The sequence below is a fragment of the Sander vitreus genome, chromosome 16 (assembly GCF_031162955.1).
Source record: "Sander vitreus isolate 19-12246 chromosome 16, sanVit1, whole genome shotgun sequence".
Taxonomy (NCBI): Eukaryota; Metazoa; Chordata; class Actinopteri; order Perciformes; family Percidae; genus Sander; species Sander vitreus.
This window is the reverse complement of record NC_135870.1, coordinates 93,122-112,450: the sequence shown is the minus strand read 5'-3', so window position 1 is coordinate 112,450 and position 19,329 is coordinate 93,122. Positions and strand designations below refer to the sequence as shown.

At 45.3% G+C, this 19,329-nt stretch overlaps 2 protein-coding genes across 3 annotated transcripts; one reads left to right on the top strand and one right to left on the bottom strand.

Annotated features, from left to right (window-relative positions):
- The first annotated feature begins 610 nt into the window (after positions 1–610).
- Positions 611–1,729, top strand: ufc1 (ubiquitin-fold modifier conjugating enzyme 1). The gene has a single exon (XM_078271006.1). It carries the CDS (start codon positions 770–772, stop codon positions 1,283–1,285), a length of 516 nt encoding a protein of 171 aa, XP_078127132.1. The 5' UTR covers positions 611–769; the 3' UTR covers positions 1,286–1,729.
- fktn (fukutin) lies at positions 1,719–15,934 on the bottom strand. 2 transcript variants are annotated; one of them, XM_078271004.1, is made up of 11 exons: positions 15,650–15,934; positions 15,174–15,233; positions 14,684–14,728; positions 11,161–11,361; positions 10,900–11,046; positions 9,106–9,236; positions 7,249–7,381; positions 6,999–7,128; positions 6,150–6,283; positions 5,252–5,376; positions 1,719–4,459 (listed from the first exon to the last, which is right to left on the bottom strand). In XM_078271004.1, exons 1-11 carry the CDS (start codon positions 15,749–15,751, stop codon positions 4,246–4,248), a joined length of 1,422 nt encoding a protein of 473 aa, XP_078127130.1. In that variant the 5' UTR covers positions 15,752–15,934; the 3' UTR covers positions 1,719–4,245. The 2 variants fall into 2 exon arrangements, with proteins under 2 accessions (XP_078127130.1, XP_078127131.1); XM_078271005.1 differs by lacking the exon at positions 14,684–14,728.
- Positions 15,935–19,329: the final 3,395 nt, after the last annotated feature.

The window sequence follows — 19,329 nt, the reverse complement described above, 5'->3', positions numbered from 1 at the left end:
CCTGCTACACTCCAGACAGTCAGAAGCAGTTTTAAACGGAGGTTGGACGTATGGCTGAGGTGCCACTCGTAGTCATTATCATATCATAGTCTATTTCTATTGTTCATTTTTCTGTATAATGTGGATGAATTTGTTTAATGCATGATGAATGAATGTCCTCTTCCCTTATAGGGACCACAATGGAAAGAAGTCTTTGGGCTTTATTGTGTCATCCCTCACTATTTATGTATTTATAATGTATGACACATGTACTGTTTCATATTTTTATATGTAAGTGGTCAAATACATTCAATCAATCAATACCAATGTCTCTGAAATCAGTGGTGAGAGAAGACATCAGGTACCCCAGAGGTTCTCCTGGTCTGATGCAGCGCTGCATCCAAGTATTTATTTATTTTCTTCTAATGTTGAGTTGTTTGTATAAGCTCCTATGTTTGGTTACTTGCTCGACCCGAGGCAAAAGCTCTATTTTTGAAATGCATTAGTAAAGATGCCTTGTTTGTTTGTAAATCTGTATTCTGAATGAATAAATGATTTAACATGTTGATCAGAGGAAACCGTCTACTGCAGGAGTGGGGTGCTTTTGTTTTGAAAGTCCCGTAAAGGAAGTGTTTGTGTCCGAGCGGAAGTCCACGTCAGCACTCCGCCAGAGACCTCAGCCCGTTTCCGGACCGACTCTGCCCGTTTTAAACTCTTCTCTCTGTAGTTCTGCACGCGGACCGACCCTCTGCCCGTTTTAAACTCTTCTCTTTGTACTTCTGCACGCGGAATGGCGGATGAGGCCACGCGCAGGGCCGTGTCGCAGCTGCCGCTGCTGAAGACGCACGCGGGTCCGCGGGACCGCGCGCTTTGGCCGCAGCGCCTGAAGGAGGAGTACCAGAGCTTGATCCGCTCCGTGGAGCAGAACAAGGCGGCGGACTGCGACTGGTTCCGCCTCGAGTCCAACGCCGACGGCACGCGCTGGACCGGCACGTGCTGGTTCATCCACGAGCTGCTGCGCTACGAGTTCCGGGTGGAGTTTGACATCCCGGTGACGTACCCGGACACGGCGCCGGAGGTGGCGGTACCGGAGCTGGACGGGAAGACCGCGAAGATGTTCCGCGGCGGGAAGATCTGCCTGACGGACCACTTCGCTCCGCTCTGGGCGCGCAACGCGCCGCGCTTCGGGCTCGCGCACCTGATGGCGCTGGGCCTCGGGCCGTGGCTCGCCGTGGAGGTGCCGGATCTGATTAGCAAGGGGCTCGTGGTGCACCGGGAACGGCAGGGCGACGCGGCGACCGAGTGATGTCACCGGGAGCGGCAGAGCGACACGGCGGCCGAGTGACGTCAACGGGAGCGGCAGGGAAACGCGGCGGCCGAGTGACGTCACCGGGAGCGGCAGGGAGACACTGCGGCCGAGTGACGTCACCTGTAACCGTGGAGACTAAAACACCGACTGACTGTTTCAGAGAGTCATGTTTGGTTCAGAGTAAAAATGCTGAAAGAAATGAACCGAGTCTGAAACTATGAGCTGACTGGAAACATTCAGTGAAGTAAAGAAGAGTCTGAAGATGACAGAAACAGATTATTATTATTATTAAAAGGAGAGCTTTTAGGGAATCTTTGTAATATATGTTGTAATAAAATGAACTGAACGGTTTCAGGGAGTCATGCTTGGGTCAGAGTCTGGTGGAGACAGAGGTGATGAAATAACCCTATCAAACAAAACACAATAAACATTTTGATTTAATACATCTGTTGGTTTTATTTAGTAATAAAATAAGAGTTTGAAGTTGAGAGTAAAAGTGATGAAAAGATGAACAGATTTATTTTATGTCAGTGTTGTTAGAACAGAAGAGTTATATAATTATATGATTTGTATTGTCTGAAAACAGCTGAAATGAACAGATATTTAAATAATAATTAGTCAGCAAAATAAAAACAAATGTCCAGGTTTGATTTCAGGACTAAAATAGAAACAGAGTTTTACTTCATTAATCAAATATTAGGGCTGTCAGCGCTAACGCGTTAACGGCGATGCGATTAAGGGCCGAGCATAACACGTTACTTTTTTTTTTTTTTATCTCATGCCTCCATTTATTAATGTATTTCCACCTCACTGGGCTTGGCGTGGGGCCTAACAGCTACTATTTTGACCCTTTGCAGCACCGTTACTTCTCATCAAGCTGCCACTTCCTCCTAACACATCCTGCTGCTGCAGGCTGCAGCATGATGGAGAAACACAGCAGCAATAACTCTGAATGGAGCTTTTTATTTTCCTAAACTCCTGGACGGCTCGTAGACAAGTCTAAACCATATGCACGTTGTGTAAAGCTGAACTAAAAGATCACGAAGCACGTCCAGCTGGAGCTACCAGCTACGAGCTAAGCATATAGTTCAGTTAACGTGATGCTACCTGCTAGCGGGCTAAACGGGTGGTAACTACCTGCAGACCTGTCAGCATGGTAGAGGACTCGGGTCTTAAAGACGTGCTACGGTCGACCTGTTCTGAGTTGTGCAATAATGACAGATTCACACATTTTTCTTTTGTTTACAGTAAATAAATAATGACAAATCCTAAAGTCAAGTTCATAAAGTCACTTTCTTTGCATTCATTTGATTCCCAGTTAAGATCCTCTGGTGAGAACGGCTTTCATTGTTAATATGACTTAAAAACTGTTCTGAGACGCTAAATAATACAATTATAATCATGAGATCAAACGCGATTAATCGACATTAAAAACAGAACTTCAGCGATTAATCACGATTAAAAAGCACGTGTTTGGGTCTGATGAGAAGTGATGTAACCTTTTCATATCTCCTGTTTTACAGCAGATTAATCATCATCTACCTGTCTCCTAAACTTAGAGAATGAAATAATCTGCCCAGGAAGGTCTGGCTACGCCACAGATGCATTCTGGGATAGGAGGAAAACATGGCCACGTTCAGCCCGACAACACGTAGCAACAGGTTTATTTAAAAAGGGGGGGGGGGGGCGTGTGCATGTAAAGAGGCGTGTGCACGGAGGGAAGCGTGTACACGCATGGAGGCGTGTGCATTAAGGCATGGATACCCGACGGTACCCGACAGGCCGGTTGGGACAGATATTTAGAAATGAGGGTCGGGCTCAGTCACATCAGCACGATGAGGCATTTTCTGTAAAATGGTGCTGCTGCTCCTTTAAGAGAGCTCAGTCTGTGTGTGTGTGTGTGTGTGTGTGTGTGTGTGTTAACGTGAGCTTGTTCCCCGTGTGAGCTGATGACCTCATCTGGTGACATTTCTGAAGGTCTTCCTCCAGCTGCTTCAGAAAAGCTTTCACACAAACACACCTCCATGTGTCGTTAGTCTGAGAACAACATGAGAGGTTAGCTGGGTCGGACACAACAATGCAGCCCGATCCGGACTCTAGTGTGCACGTAAGGAGGCGTGTGCACGGAGGGAAACGTGTGCACGTAAGGAGGCGAGCTCTGGAACTAGAGGGTCTGATGAGAATTTTCCTCCAGAAAAAGATAATAAGTATAATTGTGTTGTCGGTTGTAGCTCGAAGACGTTTCCTGAATCAACAGAACGCCGATTCAGTGAGGACGGGGACGCCATCTATATCACCACCAACACACAGAGTGAGGACGGGGACGCCATCTACGCCGACACACAGAGTGAGGACGGGGACGCCATCTACGCCGACACACAGAGTGAGGACGGGGACGCCATCTATATCACCACCAACACACAGAGTGAGGACGGGGACGCCATCTATATCACCACCAACACACAGAGTGAGGACGGGGACGCCATCTATATCACCACCAACACACAGAGTGAGGACGGGGACGCCATCTACGCCGACACACAGAGTGAGGACGGGGACGCCATCTATATCACCACCAACACACAGAGTGAGGACGGGGACGCCATCTACGCCGACACACAGAGTGAGGACGGGGGACGCCATCTATATCACCACCAACACACAGAGTGAGGACGGGGACGCCATCTATATCACCACCAACACACAGAGTGAGGACGGGGACGCCATCTATATCACCACCAACACACAGAGTGAGGACGGGGACGCCATCTATATCACCACCAACACACAGAGTGAGGACGGGGACGCCATCTATATCACCACCAACACGGGCAGACGCCATTTAAACATGGCGGTCCTCTCAGGATCTCAGCACTCAAACACAATCAGCTCTCTTTCCACTTGGTCTTTATTTGTAGTTTCATGTCTTTATTTGTAGTTTTGAGTCTCGTTCTGGCTCAGTAAACTTGGATAAGCTCCGCCCACTCTGCTGGAGGCCACACCCCATTTTCCTGCACGTTGCTAGGCGACGTCTTCCAGTCCCAGCTCCTCACAGGGACATTCCAGGCGACGCCATAGTTTGCCGTCACGTAGTCGAGCGTCTCACACGGGACTCGAACCTTCAGCTCCAGAAACTCCGCCCAGCACAGAGAGAAGGGCGGGAACACGTACCTGAAACACAAAACTTTATTTAAAACACAAAGGCTTGACAGCAGCAGCACCTGACGGAGAAAACGGACCTATGGAGTCAGGACCTGAGACACAGACACACACACACACTCACAGACACCACACACACACACACACACACTCACTCACACACACACACACACACACACACACTCACTCTCACACACACACACACACACGTTGCCACTAACGTTGGCTCTAACGTCAGAGGCTAGGCTAACAACAGCTGTTAGCTAACGTTGCCACTAACGTTGGCTCTAACGTCAGAGGCTAGGCTAACAACAGCCATTAGCTAACGTTGGCTAACGTTGGCTTTAACGTCAGAGGCTAGGCTAACAACAGCCGTTAGCTAACGTTGGCCAACGTTGGCTCTAACGTCAGAGGCTAGGCTAACAACAGCCGTTAGCTAACTTTGCCACTAACGTTGGCTCTAACGTCAGAGGCTAGGCTAACAACAGCCGTTAGCTAACGTTGGCTAACGTTGGCTCTAACGTCAGAAGCTAGGCTAACATTGGCTCTAACGTTGGCTCTAACGTCAGAGGCTAGGCTAACAACAGCCGTTAGCTAACGTTGGCTCTAACGTCAGAGGCTAGGCTAACAACAGCCGTTAGCTAACGTTGGCTAACGTTGGATCAGCAAAGATTGACGATTTCAAAGAATTGCACATATTTCTGTTGAAAGTGTTTTTGTTTAAACCCGGCTGTTGATGTAGCTTTTACTGTGAAAATAAAGTATATATATATATATAATATATCAATCAATCAGAGTATTAACTTGAACTTCCTGCCGCTCTTGGCCTGCGTTCCTCCGTTCCACACGACGTCTCCGTCCTCGTAGAAGAAGAAAACGTCCAGTTTGACGTCATCGCTCAGAAAGGAAAGCTCCAGACTGTCCTCCACCTGCAGTACACGTACAATACGTAACATTACTGCATTAATACCTGCAGTACACGTACAATACGTAACATTACTGCATTAATACCTGCAGTACACGTACAATACGTAACATTACTGCATTAATACCTGCAGTACACGTACAATACGTAACATTACTACATTAATACCTGCAGTACACGTACAATACGTAACATTACTACATTAATACCTGCAGTACACGTACAATACGTAACATTACTGCATTAATACCTGCAGTACACGTACAATACGTAACATTACTACATTAATACCTGCAGTACACGTACAATACGTAACATTACTACATTAATACCTGCAGTACACGTACAATACGTAACATTACTATATTAATACCTGCAGTACACGTACAATACGTAACATTACTACATTAATACCTGCAGTACACGTACAATACGTAACATTACTGCATTAATACCTGCAGTACACGTACAATACGTAACATTACTGCATTAATACCTGCCGTACGCGTACAATACGTAACATTACTACATTAATACCTGCAGTACACGTACAATACGTAACATTACTACATGGTGAACAGGTGAACAGGTCAACAGGTGGACAGGTCAACAGGTCAACAGGTGGACATGTCAACAGGTCAACAGGTGGACATGTCAACAGGTGGACATGTCAACAGATCAACAGGTGAACAGGTAAACAGATAAAAAAGGTAAACAGGTAAACAGGTGAGATCAGTGTCTGTTAGCATGTTAGCATAGTGCAGAGAGAGTCTCCACCTTTCCAAATTTGTGTTTGAGGGAGAGTCCGGCGTCCCTGAAGGCGCCGATGATGTCAGAGCTGAAGTCTGAGATGAAGATGCCGATGTCGACGTCACGGCTGTATGAGATCACGCTGCACTGCCGGAACCAGCCTGCAGGGGGCAACACAGAGCTCTGATTGGTCCACAACACACACAACACAGCGCTCCGATTGGTCCACAACACGCACAACGACACAGCGCTCCGATTGGTCCACAACACGCACAACGACACAGCGCTCCGATTGGTCCACAACACGCACAACGACACAGCGCTCCGATTGGTCCACAACACGCACAACGACACAGCGCTCCGATTGGTCCACAACACAGATTAACTTTATTTATGAGCACATTTAACCAAATCTACTCTTGGTGGCATCTTTCTGAGAAATACTGTCTTGTGTTAGCATGTTAGTATGGTATACATACATGTGTTAGCATGTTAGTATGGTATATATACATGTGTTAGCATGTTAGTATGGTATATATACATGTGTTAGCATGTTAGTATGGTATACATACATGTGTTAGCATGTTAGTATGGTATATATACATGTGTTAGCATGTTAGTATGGTATATATACATGTGTTAGCATGTTAGTATGGTATATATACATGTGTTAGCATGTTAGTATGGTATATATACATGTGTTAGCATGTTAGTATGGTATATATACATGTGTTAGCATGTTAGTATGGTATACATACATGTGTTAGCATGTTATATGTAAGCATGTCAGCATCTTAGCATGTCAGCGTGTTAGTGTGTTAACGTATTAGCATGTTATATGTTAGCATGTTATATATTAGCCTCTTAGTATGTTACCCAAGCAGGTGCCGCTGCTGAGCCAGAACGGGATGTTGAGAGCAGCGAGAGTTCGAGCCGCCAGATGAAGCAGCGACTTCACTTTCCTCCGAAACTCCACGGCAACCGGAGAGACGTCGTCGGGGTACATCTGAGAGAGATTCATCTTTATTTATTCCTATTTTACATGTAATCAACCTCATGAACAATGTAAATGAAACAGCTTTTTCACTTTGTATTTTCACAATAAAAGCCCCGTGCTCCTTCTGACCTGCAGGAAGTTGCGAGCGTCACGGTAACGGCACTCCAGGAAGCGAGCGCGTCGCTGCTCGGACAGGAAACGGGAAACGTTTCGCGGGATCCGAACATCGAGACCGTCGAGAACCGTCAGAACCAACTCCGGCCTGCAGGGGGCAACATCACACAGAACGATCACTAAACAAAGTTATTACACTGTTATAACGTTTTACATCCAATAAGACATCACTAAACAGTTATTACACTGTTATAACGTTTTACATCTAATAAGACATCACTAAACAGTTATTACACTGTTATAACGTTTTACATCTAATAAGACATCACTAAACAGTTATTACACAGTTATAACGTTTTACATCTAATAAGACATCACTAAACAGTTATTACAGTTATAATGTTGTACATCTAATAAGACATTACTAAACAGTTATTACACAGTTATAACATTTTACATCTAATAAGCCATTACTAAACAGTTATTACACAGTTATAACGTTTTACATCCAATAAGACATCACTAAACAGTTATTACACAGTTATAACGTTTTACATCTAATAAGACATCACTAAACAGTTATTACAGTTATAATGTTGTACATCTAATAAGACATTACTAAACAGTTATTACACAGTTATAACATTTTACATCTAATAAGCCATTACTAAACAGTTATTACACAGTTATAACGTTTTACATCCAATAAGACATCACTAAACAGTTATTACACAGTTATAACGTTTTACATCTAATAAGACATGACACCCCTTCTCCTTTTCATAGTCGTCAGATTCATATGACCTACTATGCCCTGTTATGCCCTACTATGCCCTGCTATGCCCTACTATGCCATGCTATGCCCTTCTATGCCATGCTATGCCCTGCTATGCCCTACTATGCCCTGCTATGCCATGCTATGCCCTGCTATGCCCTGCTATGCCCTGCTATGCCATGCCCTGCTATGCCCTACTATGCCATGCTATGCCCTGCTATGCCCTACTATGCCCTGCTATGCCATGCCCTGCTATGCCCTACTATGCCATGCTATGCCCTGCTATGCCCTACTATGCCATGCTATGCCCTACTATGCTATGCCCTGCTATGCCCTACTATGCCATGCTATGCCCTACTATGCCATGCTATGCCCTGCTATGCCCTGCTATGCCATGCTATGCCCTACTATGCCATGCTATGCCCTGCTATGCCCTGCTATGCCCTACTATGCCATGCTATGCCCTACTATGCTATGCCATGCTATGCCCTGCTATGCCATGCTATGCCCTGCTATGCCCTACTATGCCATGCTATGCCCTGCTATGCCCTACTATGCCATGCTATGCTATGCCCTACTATGCCATGCTATGCTATGCCCTACTATGCCATGCCCTGCTATGCCCTACTATGCCATGCTATGCCCTACTATGCCCTGCTATGCCCTGCTATGCCATGCTATGCCCTGCTATGCCCTACTATGCCCTGCTATGCCCTACTATGCCATGCTATGCCCTACTATGCCATGCTATGCTATACATGGATGCTTCTACGCCCTGAACGGCTACAACTATTATTTCTAGTCATAGTTCCACTATCTTTATTGTTACTGTAACTGCCTCTGTTGAGTATTCCAACTGCTATAATGATTATCAATCATATTTCTCTATATCTGTATCAGTGTCTGTGTCCAAACCGGCAGTGACAGATGGCGCCCCCAAAGAGCCAGAGTCTGTCCAAGGTTTCTGCCTAAGAAGAAGTTGTTGCTCGCCACTGGTAAATTATAGAGTGTGGTCTAGACCTAACCTTAGGATTTATATAATAATACTTCTGATCTCTGATGATAAAGTGGTACCTGTGTGTTTTATCTAAGGTTACCTGTCGTACGCTCCAGCATGGCTACCGTAGTCGAGCAGTTTGAACGGAGCGAAGCTTCGGTCGGCGTCGGCTCGGAGACGCAACGCTCCGCTCCACAGATAATTCCCGCTGCGCTCGTACAGGAACACCACCTGTAGACAAAATATCATCGTTATCATCACCTGTAGACACATTAGCAGCTCTAAGCTAACGAGTTAGCTGGAGCTCACGAGTTAGCTGGAGCTCTAAGCTCACGAGTTAGCTGGAGCTCTAAGCTAACGAGTTAGCTGCAGCTCTAAGCTAACGAGTTAGCTGGAGCTCTAAGCTAACGAGTTAGCCTGCCACATGTCTGCGTTCTTGTCGCAGCTTTAATGTCGAACCCTGATGCTGTTTGTGTAGGGTGACCAGACGTCCCGGTTTGACCGGGACAGTCCTGATTTTGAATTGCGTGTCCCGAGTCCTGACAGAAGCCTGTCGGGACGCTAAAATGTCCCGGTTTACACCAGGGGTGGCGTGAGCCGATTTTGCCGGGGCTTCAGCCCCAAATGTTTTGAGTTTAGCCCCAAATGTAACTTTGTCCAGTTTATTTTCCGAGGCGAATAGAACGGGCAGCTACGTGCGGGGTCCGACCGTGCTGTATTTGTTGCTATCACCTAGCAACCGTCTCTAAGTGAGGAAAGCTGTGAAAGGTGAAGTTTTCGGAGGAATCCTATCCAAATCAGTCTAATACATTGATGCCGTTAACACAGAGTTTAGGAGGGCAATACTAATGATTTAGTTTGACACACGGAGCTCTGGAGCAGACCTGCGCGTCGCTTAGTGTCCACTCTCGCTGTAAAATGCAGGACAGCTTCAGGTTTATGGACGCGCTCTGCTGTCGACACGCTGCGGCAGATGTGTTACGTTTGTGCTCTGTGTATTTCTGCAGCAGTTTCAGTTTTCCACTTCCTAAACTACGTGTCTCATTCAGAGACCCAAACGGGGCTCTGAGTCTGTCAGACGGTCTGAGATCTACCGTATCAGCAGAGATATCACGTAATACACAGCAGACTGTGGTGCAGGTGGATTATTTTCTGAAATATAGTGACTTTATTCTTGTAATACCCTATTATAACTTTATTTTTCTCAAATATCACGACTCCTCCAAATCACAGAGAACACAGATACTGTATTTTGAATGTGCACAAAGTTTTGAACATGAGCAGAAATGTTGCTCAAACATCTGAAATATGACAGTCCAGGAGTTTATTAATCCATTAACATGAATGAATGTATCATTGAGGTGAATAATTGTCATGTGCACATTAAAGGAGGGAGGAGTAAATGATGCTGGGCTACATGTGTGCTGACTCAGATAGAATTAGAAACGTTGATCTAAAGGAGAATAAATAGATGAAAGTAATCCAGAATACCTGAGAGTCTTACTGCAATATATTCCATTATGTTTTTATATTTGAGTGTAATCTATGTTTCTCTTTACATTAAGATATTTCCAGCATATTGATTCAGAAAAAAAGTAGAAATAGGTGCATAAAAATTCACCATCACAATCATTTTAACCCTTTTGGTGTTATATGAATAAATGACACTTATAATAATTTTACAGGAAAAAGCCCTGTTATTATTATTATTAGATGAGGAGCCTACGATCAGAATAATGAAGTCACAGTCTGTGTCTGTCTGACCTGCGCTGGCACATGTTCACGTTAAAAAGCGTGTGCGTGCACGAGCACTACGGTCACGCGCACAGTGTCCCGGTTTTAGTTCCGGGAAATCTGGTCACCCTATGTTTGTGGTTGCCATGGCGCCACCCACATGAATGATGTAGCCGTGGAGGCGGAACAGGAAGTGCAGCGGAATCTCCTGTCCTGATAGGGTGTCCAGACTGGCCAATCGCGGGTCTTCTCCTCGCAGCTCCATCAGCTCGAAGCCTTTCTGCTCCGCGGCCAATAGGAAGCCGGGCTGACGCACAAAAACAGAGAAGAAGAAAAGATGTTTTCAGCTTGTTCGCCCCCCCCCCCCACCCCAACACGCCGCTAAAATTTAGAAGGAATATGAATATGAACACACACTCACCTCGTACTTCCACAGGTTGGCGTGCAGGGCGAACGACGTGATTGGCCGGCCTGTGCACAGGAAGCTGCAGTGCGGCTCACGCACCAGCCGGTCGCGCTGCCGCAAAGCATCATGGGAGAGCAGTGTCAGCGCGGCGGTGTCGGCGAGGAACAGCGGCAGCCCGAAGCGCTGAGCCAACGCCAGAAACTTCTTCACCGTTTGCTGCAAAACAGACAGAGATAATAAGCCCCGCCCCTTCCTGTGTGTAGACCCCTCCTGTTGGTGTGCTCAAGTCCCGCCCCTTCCTGACTGTAAACTCCTCCCCTTCCTGAGTGTAAGCTGCACACACAGACACACACACACACACACACACACACACACACACACACACACACACACACACACAGAGACACTGTAGCTTCAGAGAGTCTTTCTAATGACGTATTTTCACAGTCTGACACTTTAACAATAAACTGCCCGGGGGGTTCCGGCAAGACGGCGGGTTGAGAAGTCGTGTTTTTCTGAGCTCTTCACAAGTAGTCCCAAAGTATAGTTAGAAGTTGTTGGATGTCCACTCAAACCGGAAACACTTAAAATGGATCCCAAAGGAAGGAAATCCTCGCCTAACGTAGAAAGAATAGAAAACGTGCGTGAAGAGGAGCATGACTATGCTATGGATGTATCTTTGCTAAATAAAAGGGACCGCGCTGCTAATGATTCCACACCGCCGACACCTACCAAGCAACCCGTGGAAAAGAAGGCCAAGTCAACGGAAGTTGGTGAGAGTGATGAGGTTTCTAATAAGGCTAGTTTGGAGGCAATACTGGCCCTGGAAAAGAGAGTGGATGTAAAGCTAGCTGACTTAAGTGAGCGAACAAAACAAAGTAGCTCCATGATTGCTAGCTTAGCGAAGACCGTCCAGTTCAACACGGAGGTACTGACAGAATGTAAAAAGAAAGAAGATCTGGAGAAACAAAACGACCATCTTTGCAAAGAAAATAATGAGCTTAAGGAAAGAGTTAAAGAACAGGAAAGGTACAGGATGAGGTGGTGCCACCGGATAAAAGGTTTGGAAGAGGAAAAAGATGAAGATATCCATATGCAGGTCACCCAAATCCTGGTTATGACTGCTCCGGATATGGGGTCGAAGCTGGAAGAAGCCGTGGACATTGTCCACAGAGTCGGAAAGAAGATTGAAAACAAGATCAGGCATATCATCGTTCTTTTCTCTAAAAGATGGGTGAAGGAAAAAATCTGGCATCAGACCAAAAAGTCTTCGGTCTGCAAAGAGCAAGGCCTTCGTTTTGGCGAGGCCAGGATGTGTGAGTCAGATCTGAGAATCAAGGAGCTGGATTCAGTTATTCTCAGGATGAAGTTGAACAATTCTCCGGGGACGGACGGGCTCTCAACTAATTACTATCAATTCTTTTGGAATGATGTGAGAAATGTACTATTTAAAGCGTTACGGGAGTGTATAGAGAAGAAAGAACTGATGTCATCTACGAAACAAGGTTTAATTACTCTGATTCCTAAATCAGGTAAAGACAAAGAGGAGAAATGGATGACTATAATTGGGATGCTCTATAATGAAATCAATAGTTAGCTCTAGGGCACCTGTCCCTGATTGGAGATGAAGAAGGAATTCATCAGGGTTGCAGCAGCTCTCCACTTTTATTCATTATGGTAGCAGAAATCTCCATTTGATCCAGAGTAGTTGTATTGAAGGGTTAGTTGTGAGTGACAGACAAATTACCATAAGTCGATTGGCTGACGACACAACTTTGTTTCTAAAAAATGAAAATCTAATTCCTTTAGCTTTACAAATTATTGACCACTTCTCAAGAGCTTCAGGCTTACAGCTGAGTTTAGATAAATGTGACATTTTAGCATAATAGAATAATAGATCCATATTGATAAGCAGAAACTCTGTGTACATGGAGGAATGGAAATCCAAGGGAATCTGGGCAATAGCTCATTTTATGGACAGTTATGGACTCTTGTTACAGCACGAGGAGTTTAGTGAGAAATATCAACTTCAATGCAATGTCAAGCGTTCTGATAGATGGTTGAAAGCTGTACCAGCGTTATGACGGATGGCTGAAAGCTGTACCAGCGTTATGACAGATGGCTGAAAGCTGTACCAGCGTTATGACAGATGGCTGAAAGCTGTACCAGCGTTATGACAGATGGCTGAAAGCTGTACCAGCGTTATGACAGATGGCTGAAAGCTGTACCAGCGTTATGACGGATGGCTGAAAGCTGTACCAGCGTTATGACAGATGGCTGAAAGCTGTACCAGCGTTATGACAGATGGCTGAAAGCTGTACCAGCGTTATGATAGATGGCTGAAAGCTGTACCAGCGTTATGATAGATGGCTGAAAGCTGTACCAGCGTTATGACAGATGGCTGAACGCTGTACCAGCGTTATGACGGATGGTTGAAAGCTGTACCAGCGTTATGACGGATGGCTGAAAGCTGTACCAGCGTTATGATGGATGGCTGAAAGCTGTACCAGCGTTATGACAGATGGCTGAAAGCTGTACCAGCGTTCTGATAGATGGCTGAAAGCTGTACCAGCGTTATGAAGGATGGTTGAAAGCTGTACCAGCGTTATGACGGATGGCTGAAAGCTGTACCAGCGTTATGACGGATGGTTGAAAGCTGTACCAGCGTTATGATGGATGGCTGAAAGCTGTACCAGCGTTATGACAGATGGCTGAAAGCTGTACCAGCGTTATGACAGATGGCTGAAAGCTGTACCAGCGTTATGACGGATGGCTGAAAGCTGTACCAGCGTTATGACAGATGGCTGAAAGCTGTACCAGCGTTATGACAGATGGCTGAAAGCTGTACCAGCGTTATGACAGATGGCTGAAAGCTGTACCAGCGTTATGACAGATGGCTGAAAGCTGTACCAGCGTTATGAAGGATGGCTGAAAGCTGTACCAGCGTTATGATAGATGAAAGAATTTGGGGATGGAGAGGTTAAGAAAATAAGGAAAAGTTATACAGCACGAGGAGTTTAGTGAGAAATATCAACTTCAATGCAATGTCAAGCGTTATGACAGATGGCTGAAAGCTGTACCAGCGTTATGACAGATGGCTGAAAGCTGTACCAGCGTTATGACGGATGGCTGAAAGCTGTACCAGCGTTATGATAGATGGCTGAAAGCTGTACCAGCGTTATGACAGATGGCTGAAAGCTGTACCAGCGTTCTGATAGATGGCTGAAGGCTGTACCAATGTCTCTGAAATCAATGTGAGAGAAGACGTTAGGTACTCCAGAGGTTCTCCTGGTCTGAGGCAGCTCTGTATCCAAGGAATTGATTTGACTATAAATGTACCAACCAAGTTATTAGAAATATTCTATTGAAGGAATATTATCCCAATCCAGTTAAAAGACAATATATGATGAAAGAATTTGGGGATGGAGAGGTTAAGAAAATAAGGTATTAATAAAGATTCAAGTTTGATATTAATAACTGTGTTTTTAGTGAAAAATGTATTTTTTCTGTGGAGAGATGTGCAGAGCTGCTGACAGACCAGGGAACTGGAGATCCCAGCTCCAGAATAGAACGTCTGGTGTTTCTGTTGAAGACGAGAAAGTAGATGTTGTTCTCAACGACTTGGTGCTTTTAGGAAAACATGTTATACATAAATGTAGATATTTTCAGACCAAACCCTCCCTGAACCATTGGTCATTGAAACGGGTTAAAGATAAAAAAGCCCTCGATTTGATTTATTTACTTGAAACTCTTAATTTCATTTGAGATAGCCCCTCCTCTTTGTTTATTTCCCTTTATATCATTCTTTGTTGTTTTGTAAGGTATAAGCTCCTAGGTTTGGTTTTATATGCTCGACCCGAGGCAATAGCTCTGTTATTGAGATGGATTTGTGATTGTTTGTTTGTATTTCTATATTCTGCATAAATGAACAATACATTAAAAAAAACAATAAACTGACCATTTCTTCACCATCCATTCTCTTTTAAATGCTAGCAGTGCTGCTGATGCTAACGTTAGCGCTGACTCACCCATTGGACGTCGCTGGCGGTCAGGTGACCGGTCTGGCTCAGGATGTGAGGGCCCGGCAGCTGCAGGAGAGAAAAGGCATGATGGGAAATCTGAGAACTTTATGTAACGTGGGGGTGTGTTGTCTCAGTCTAGTCTCATACAGCCCCCCCCCACATGGGACCAGCAGAAGAGGAAATGTGAAGGAGCCACAGATCAGCAGGCTCATCACCAGCTGGTGGCCCTGCACAGGTCTAACATGGTAACCCCAGATCACAACATACAATACAATGATTAACAGCAACACACACAGACCATCATGTAAACATTTAAACTATGCAACAACTCACAAACACAAGACATCAGACAGCAACCAACAAAACAACACTACACATATATTATATTCATCACATACATATATATATATATACTGTCAGTATATCTATGGTATGGATGTATATTATGATATTATAGCGTGTGTTGTTTCCGAGTGTCTCACCTTGCTGACGTACTTCCGGTAGTAATACAGCTGGAACAGCAGGAACGCGGAGCTGCTGACGATCAGCAGAGATAACACGGCGGTCCTGTTCACACGAGGCATCCGCAAACCTCCGGTACCAGCGCCCGGTAACAACCCGGAGCTCTCTGTTCACATTAACGGCGGGAAAACACCGAGCTGGCATCTTTTAACGGCGGGAAGACACCGAGCAGTCGGCTGCAGCCAGACCCGGAGCCATCTTGGAAACAACATTCTCCTTCTCCTTCTCCTTCTCCTTCGGATGAAGCAGACCAGACGCTTCGATGGCGCACTGCTGCCCTCTGCTGTCTGCTGCCAACATTGTCTCTACTCATTGCGTGCCCTTCAGCACTTCTGAGTTTGCAGGTATGCATTCATATTTTATTATAAAGTCCAATACTGCAGCTTCTCAGCTTAGTCCAGTCATCCAAATTTAGAATGGATCGTAGCGAACAGCTGATCCGAGATCTTTGAGAAGCTTCCTCCTTTGTTGTTAGGGCTTGTTTACTGTCTCCAAATCTCCACTCACACACACATGTTCCTTCAGGTGTTACCCAATCAGAGCCAGCCCACTCCTAACCCTAAGAGCTGTGTGTGTGTGTGTGTGTGTGTGTGTGTGTGTGTGTGTGTGTGTGTGTGTGTGTGTGTGTGTGTGTGTGTGTGTGTGTGTGTGTGTGTGTGTGTGTGTGTGTGTGTGTGTGTGTGTGTGTGTGTGTGTGCGTGCTCATATTGAGTTGTCTAAGATAATGGAGTAGTAATCACTGATAAGGGACAATGTCTTCATTATTATTTAATGTTTAATTTCCTTTGATAGTAAATATTCCTGCATGTAGTTTATAAAATCTGATGATTGATTATGAATGAAGTGCAGCTGAAACGATTAGACCATTACACACACAACTGGTTGGATCAATATATATATAGAGAGAGAGACACACACACACACACACACAAAACTGGTTGGATCAATATATATATAGAGAGAGAGAGAGACACACACACACACACACACACACACACACACACACACACACACACACACACACACACACACACACACACACACACACACACACACACACACACACACACACACACACACACACACACACACACACACACACACAGACACACACACACACACACAGACAGACACACACACAGACACACACACAGACACACACACAGACACACACAAGATGGCGGACCACCGCAGCTGCAGCGTCTCCTGCTAAAACTTCTTCCGACTTTGTTGAACTGTTTTCCCGCTCTGAGCGGAGACATGAGCGGCCTCCGCCGCCTCTGACGGTTGTGACGGTTCTAACGGTTTAACGTCTAAAGGACTTCGGTCATTTTCAGGTAAGAACCCGGCCGTTAGTACTCTGTTAGCTCTGTTAGCTTAGCTCCGTGCTAACCGTTTGTTTGGGTTGGATGTTAGCTTAGCTCCGTGCTAACCGTTTGTTTTGGGTTGGATGTCGCTGTTTGGGGACCGGGGACGGTTCCCAGGTTTAACGGGGACCGACACAAGCTAACTGTGTTTGATGACCGACAGACATACGGCCGGTAACGGTTCTTCTGGGTGCATTCTGGGAAAATTAAGGTTAAAGTCACGTTGAGCTAACGGCTAACAGCTAACAGAGCTGCTGCTGTTGTCACAGAGTACTCACTGAAAATACATAACTAGCTACAGTACCCTAGAACTGTATTTACACCAGTACTCACTGAAAATACATAACTACAGTACTCTAGAACTGTATTTACATCAGTACTGCAGCTACAGTAGCCATATATATATATACATACACACACACACACAGGGTTCAATGTTAGTGAAATCTTGTTGTTTCCTGACCGCTATACTAACAGTATTTTATTAATGGTTATCTAATAACTCAAGTTAATTAATTTGATCTTTATTTACACAAAGTGTCCTGGACGGTGTCAGAGATGAGTTAAAGTTCATACAGAAAGACTCATTTCCTGGTTCTCCTTCTCCATAAACAACATGAAATCAAGGAGAGGGTTAACTTCTCCTGCTACACATTCACAGCTCCAAAGTTAATTTCCATTACAGCAGCGCAGGATGAGCTGACTCTTAAAGGCCCAGATAGACTTGCTTTTAACTCCGTGTTGGCGTACGTAAGATGGCTGCCACGCGTATCCTGCGTTCCTTTGAAGCGTAGGTTGAGCACGTCTTTAGAAATTAATGCTACGCGTCTGCAAGATGCAACTCAGCACATGAACATGGGAGCAGGTTATCATCTGACAGGTAGGTCAGCAGCTGTTCCACACTCAGCCCAGGAATATCTTCTGCTGTTGCCAGGTACACACACAGGACACAGACTAGGACGTAAACAATGCCAGGTACACACACAGGACACAGACTAGGACGTAAACAATGCCAGGTACACACACAAGACACAGACTAGGACGTAAACAATGCCAGGTACACACACAGGACACAGACTAGGATGTAAACAATGCCAGGTACACACACAGGACACAGACTAGGACGTAAACAATGCCAGGTACACACACAAGACACAGACTAGGATGTAAACAATGCCAGGTACACACACAGGACACAGACTAGGATGTAAACAATGCCAGGTACACACACAGGACACAGACTAGGATGTAAACAATGCCAGGTACACACACAAGACACAGACTAGGATGTAAACAATGCCAGGTACACACACAGGACACAGACTAGGATGTAAACAATGCCAGGTACACACACAGGACACAGACTAGGACGTAAACAATGCCGATTGCGCTACTGCTTGTCTGTGTACACATTGTTAAAAAGCTATTATATCTGAGCCTGAGGCTACGTCCACACTGCTACATTTTGTTGTTAAAAGGAATATCTGCTGTGTTCCCACCTGGTGTCCACACCGCTGTGGCGTTTGAGCCCCTAAAACTTTACCGTTTGGAAACAGTTTGGGTTTTAAACTGCAGGGTCTCTCTGTAGTCCTCTTCATGCGTCATGAAGAGGAAAAAAAACATAAGTCGCATTAATTTAGAAATTTATTTCACAAAATCCAAGACCAAGAACAGACATTTAATCTGGAAAGGCAAGTTATTAAACTACCCAACAGCCCCCAGAACAAGGGGCTGAATACGGTAGGTGTCCTCTACGTTAACGTAACGTAACAGCACTGTTGACGAGCCTCTCCCAGCAGCACGTTGTTCAAGCACCCATCTGTGGACTCCTTCCTCCAGCTCTGGCCGTCTGGATTTCAGCGCGACTAGCTTTCTTTGTTTTCGTCATTGCAGTAAGACTAACCTTTTCTCCAGTCCCTCACAAGTTTCTCTCTCACTCCAAACTCTCCTTCTGCTGCTCGATTACCGTTTCCGGCTGCGTGTTTTACTACCTGCAGTCTCCTGCAGTTTCTTTTCTTTCTCAGTTGTCTTTAGGAGCAGCATTTAGTCGTCAAAAGCCTGGAGCGCCTCTCGCGGCTGTAGACGGTAATGTTTTCAGCATGAGTGTTTCCTGTAACGTCTGTTTCAGAGCAGCAGAGAGAAGAGCAGACATATCAGTGGCAACAGATTTCAGTACCCAACCCTATTCAGGAAGAAGATTTTATAAGTAAATGTTCCAGTTAATGATCCAGGCAGAACATTCTCGTCTCCTCCTTCATTTTACAGTCCAATGG

What these genes read in the sequence shown, in the direction of transcription:
- fktn (XM_078271004.1), bottom strand. Translation starts at nt 15,751, where the DNA reads ATGCCTCGTGTGAACAGGACCGCCGTGTTATCTCTGCTGATCGTCAGC. An exon ending in CCAACCTGTGGAAGTACGAG is followed by an intron (nt 11,047 to 11,160) that starts GTGAGTGTGTGT and finishes TTTGTGCGTCAG; the next exon opens with CCCGGCTTCCTATTGGCCGC. An exon ending in CATGCTGGAGCGTACGACAG is followed by an intron (nt 7,382 to 9,105) that starts GTAACCTTAGAT and finishes TGCCCCCTGCAG; the next exon opens with GCCGGAGTTGGTTCTGACGG.
- ufc1 (XM_078271006.1), top strand. Translation starts at nt 770, where the DNA reads ATGGCGGATGAGGCCACGCGCAGGGCCGTGTCGCAGCTGCCGCTGCTG.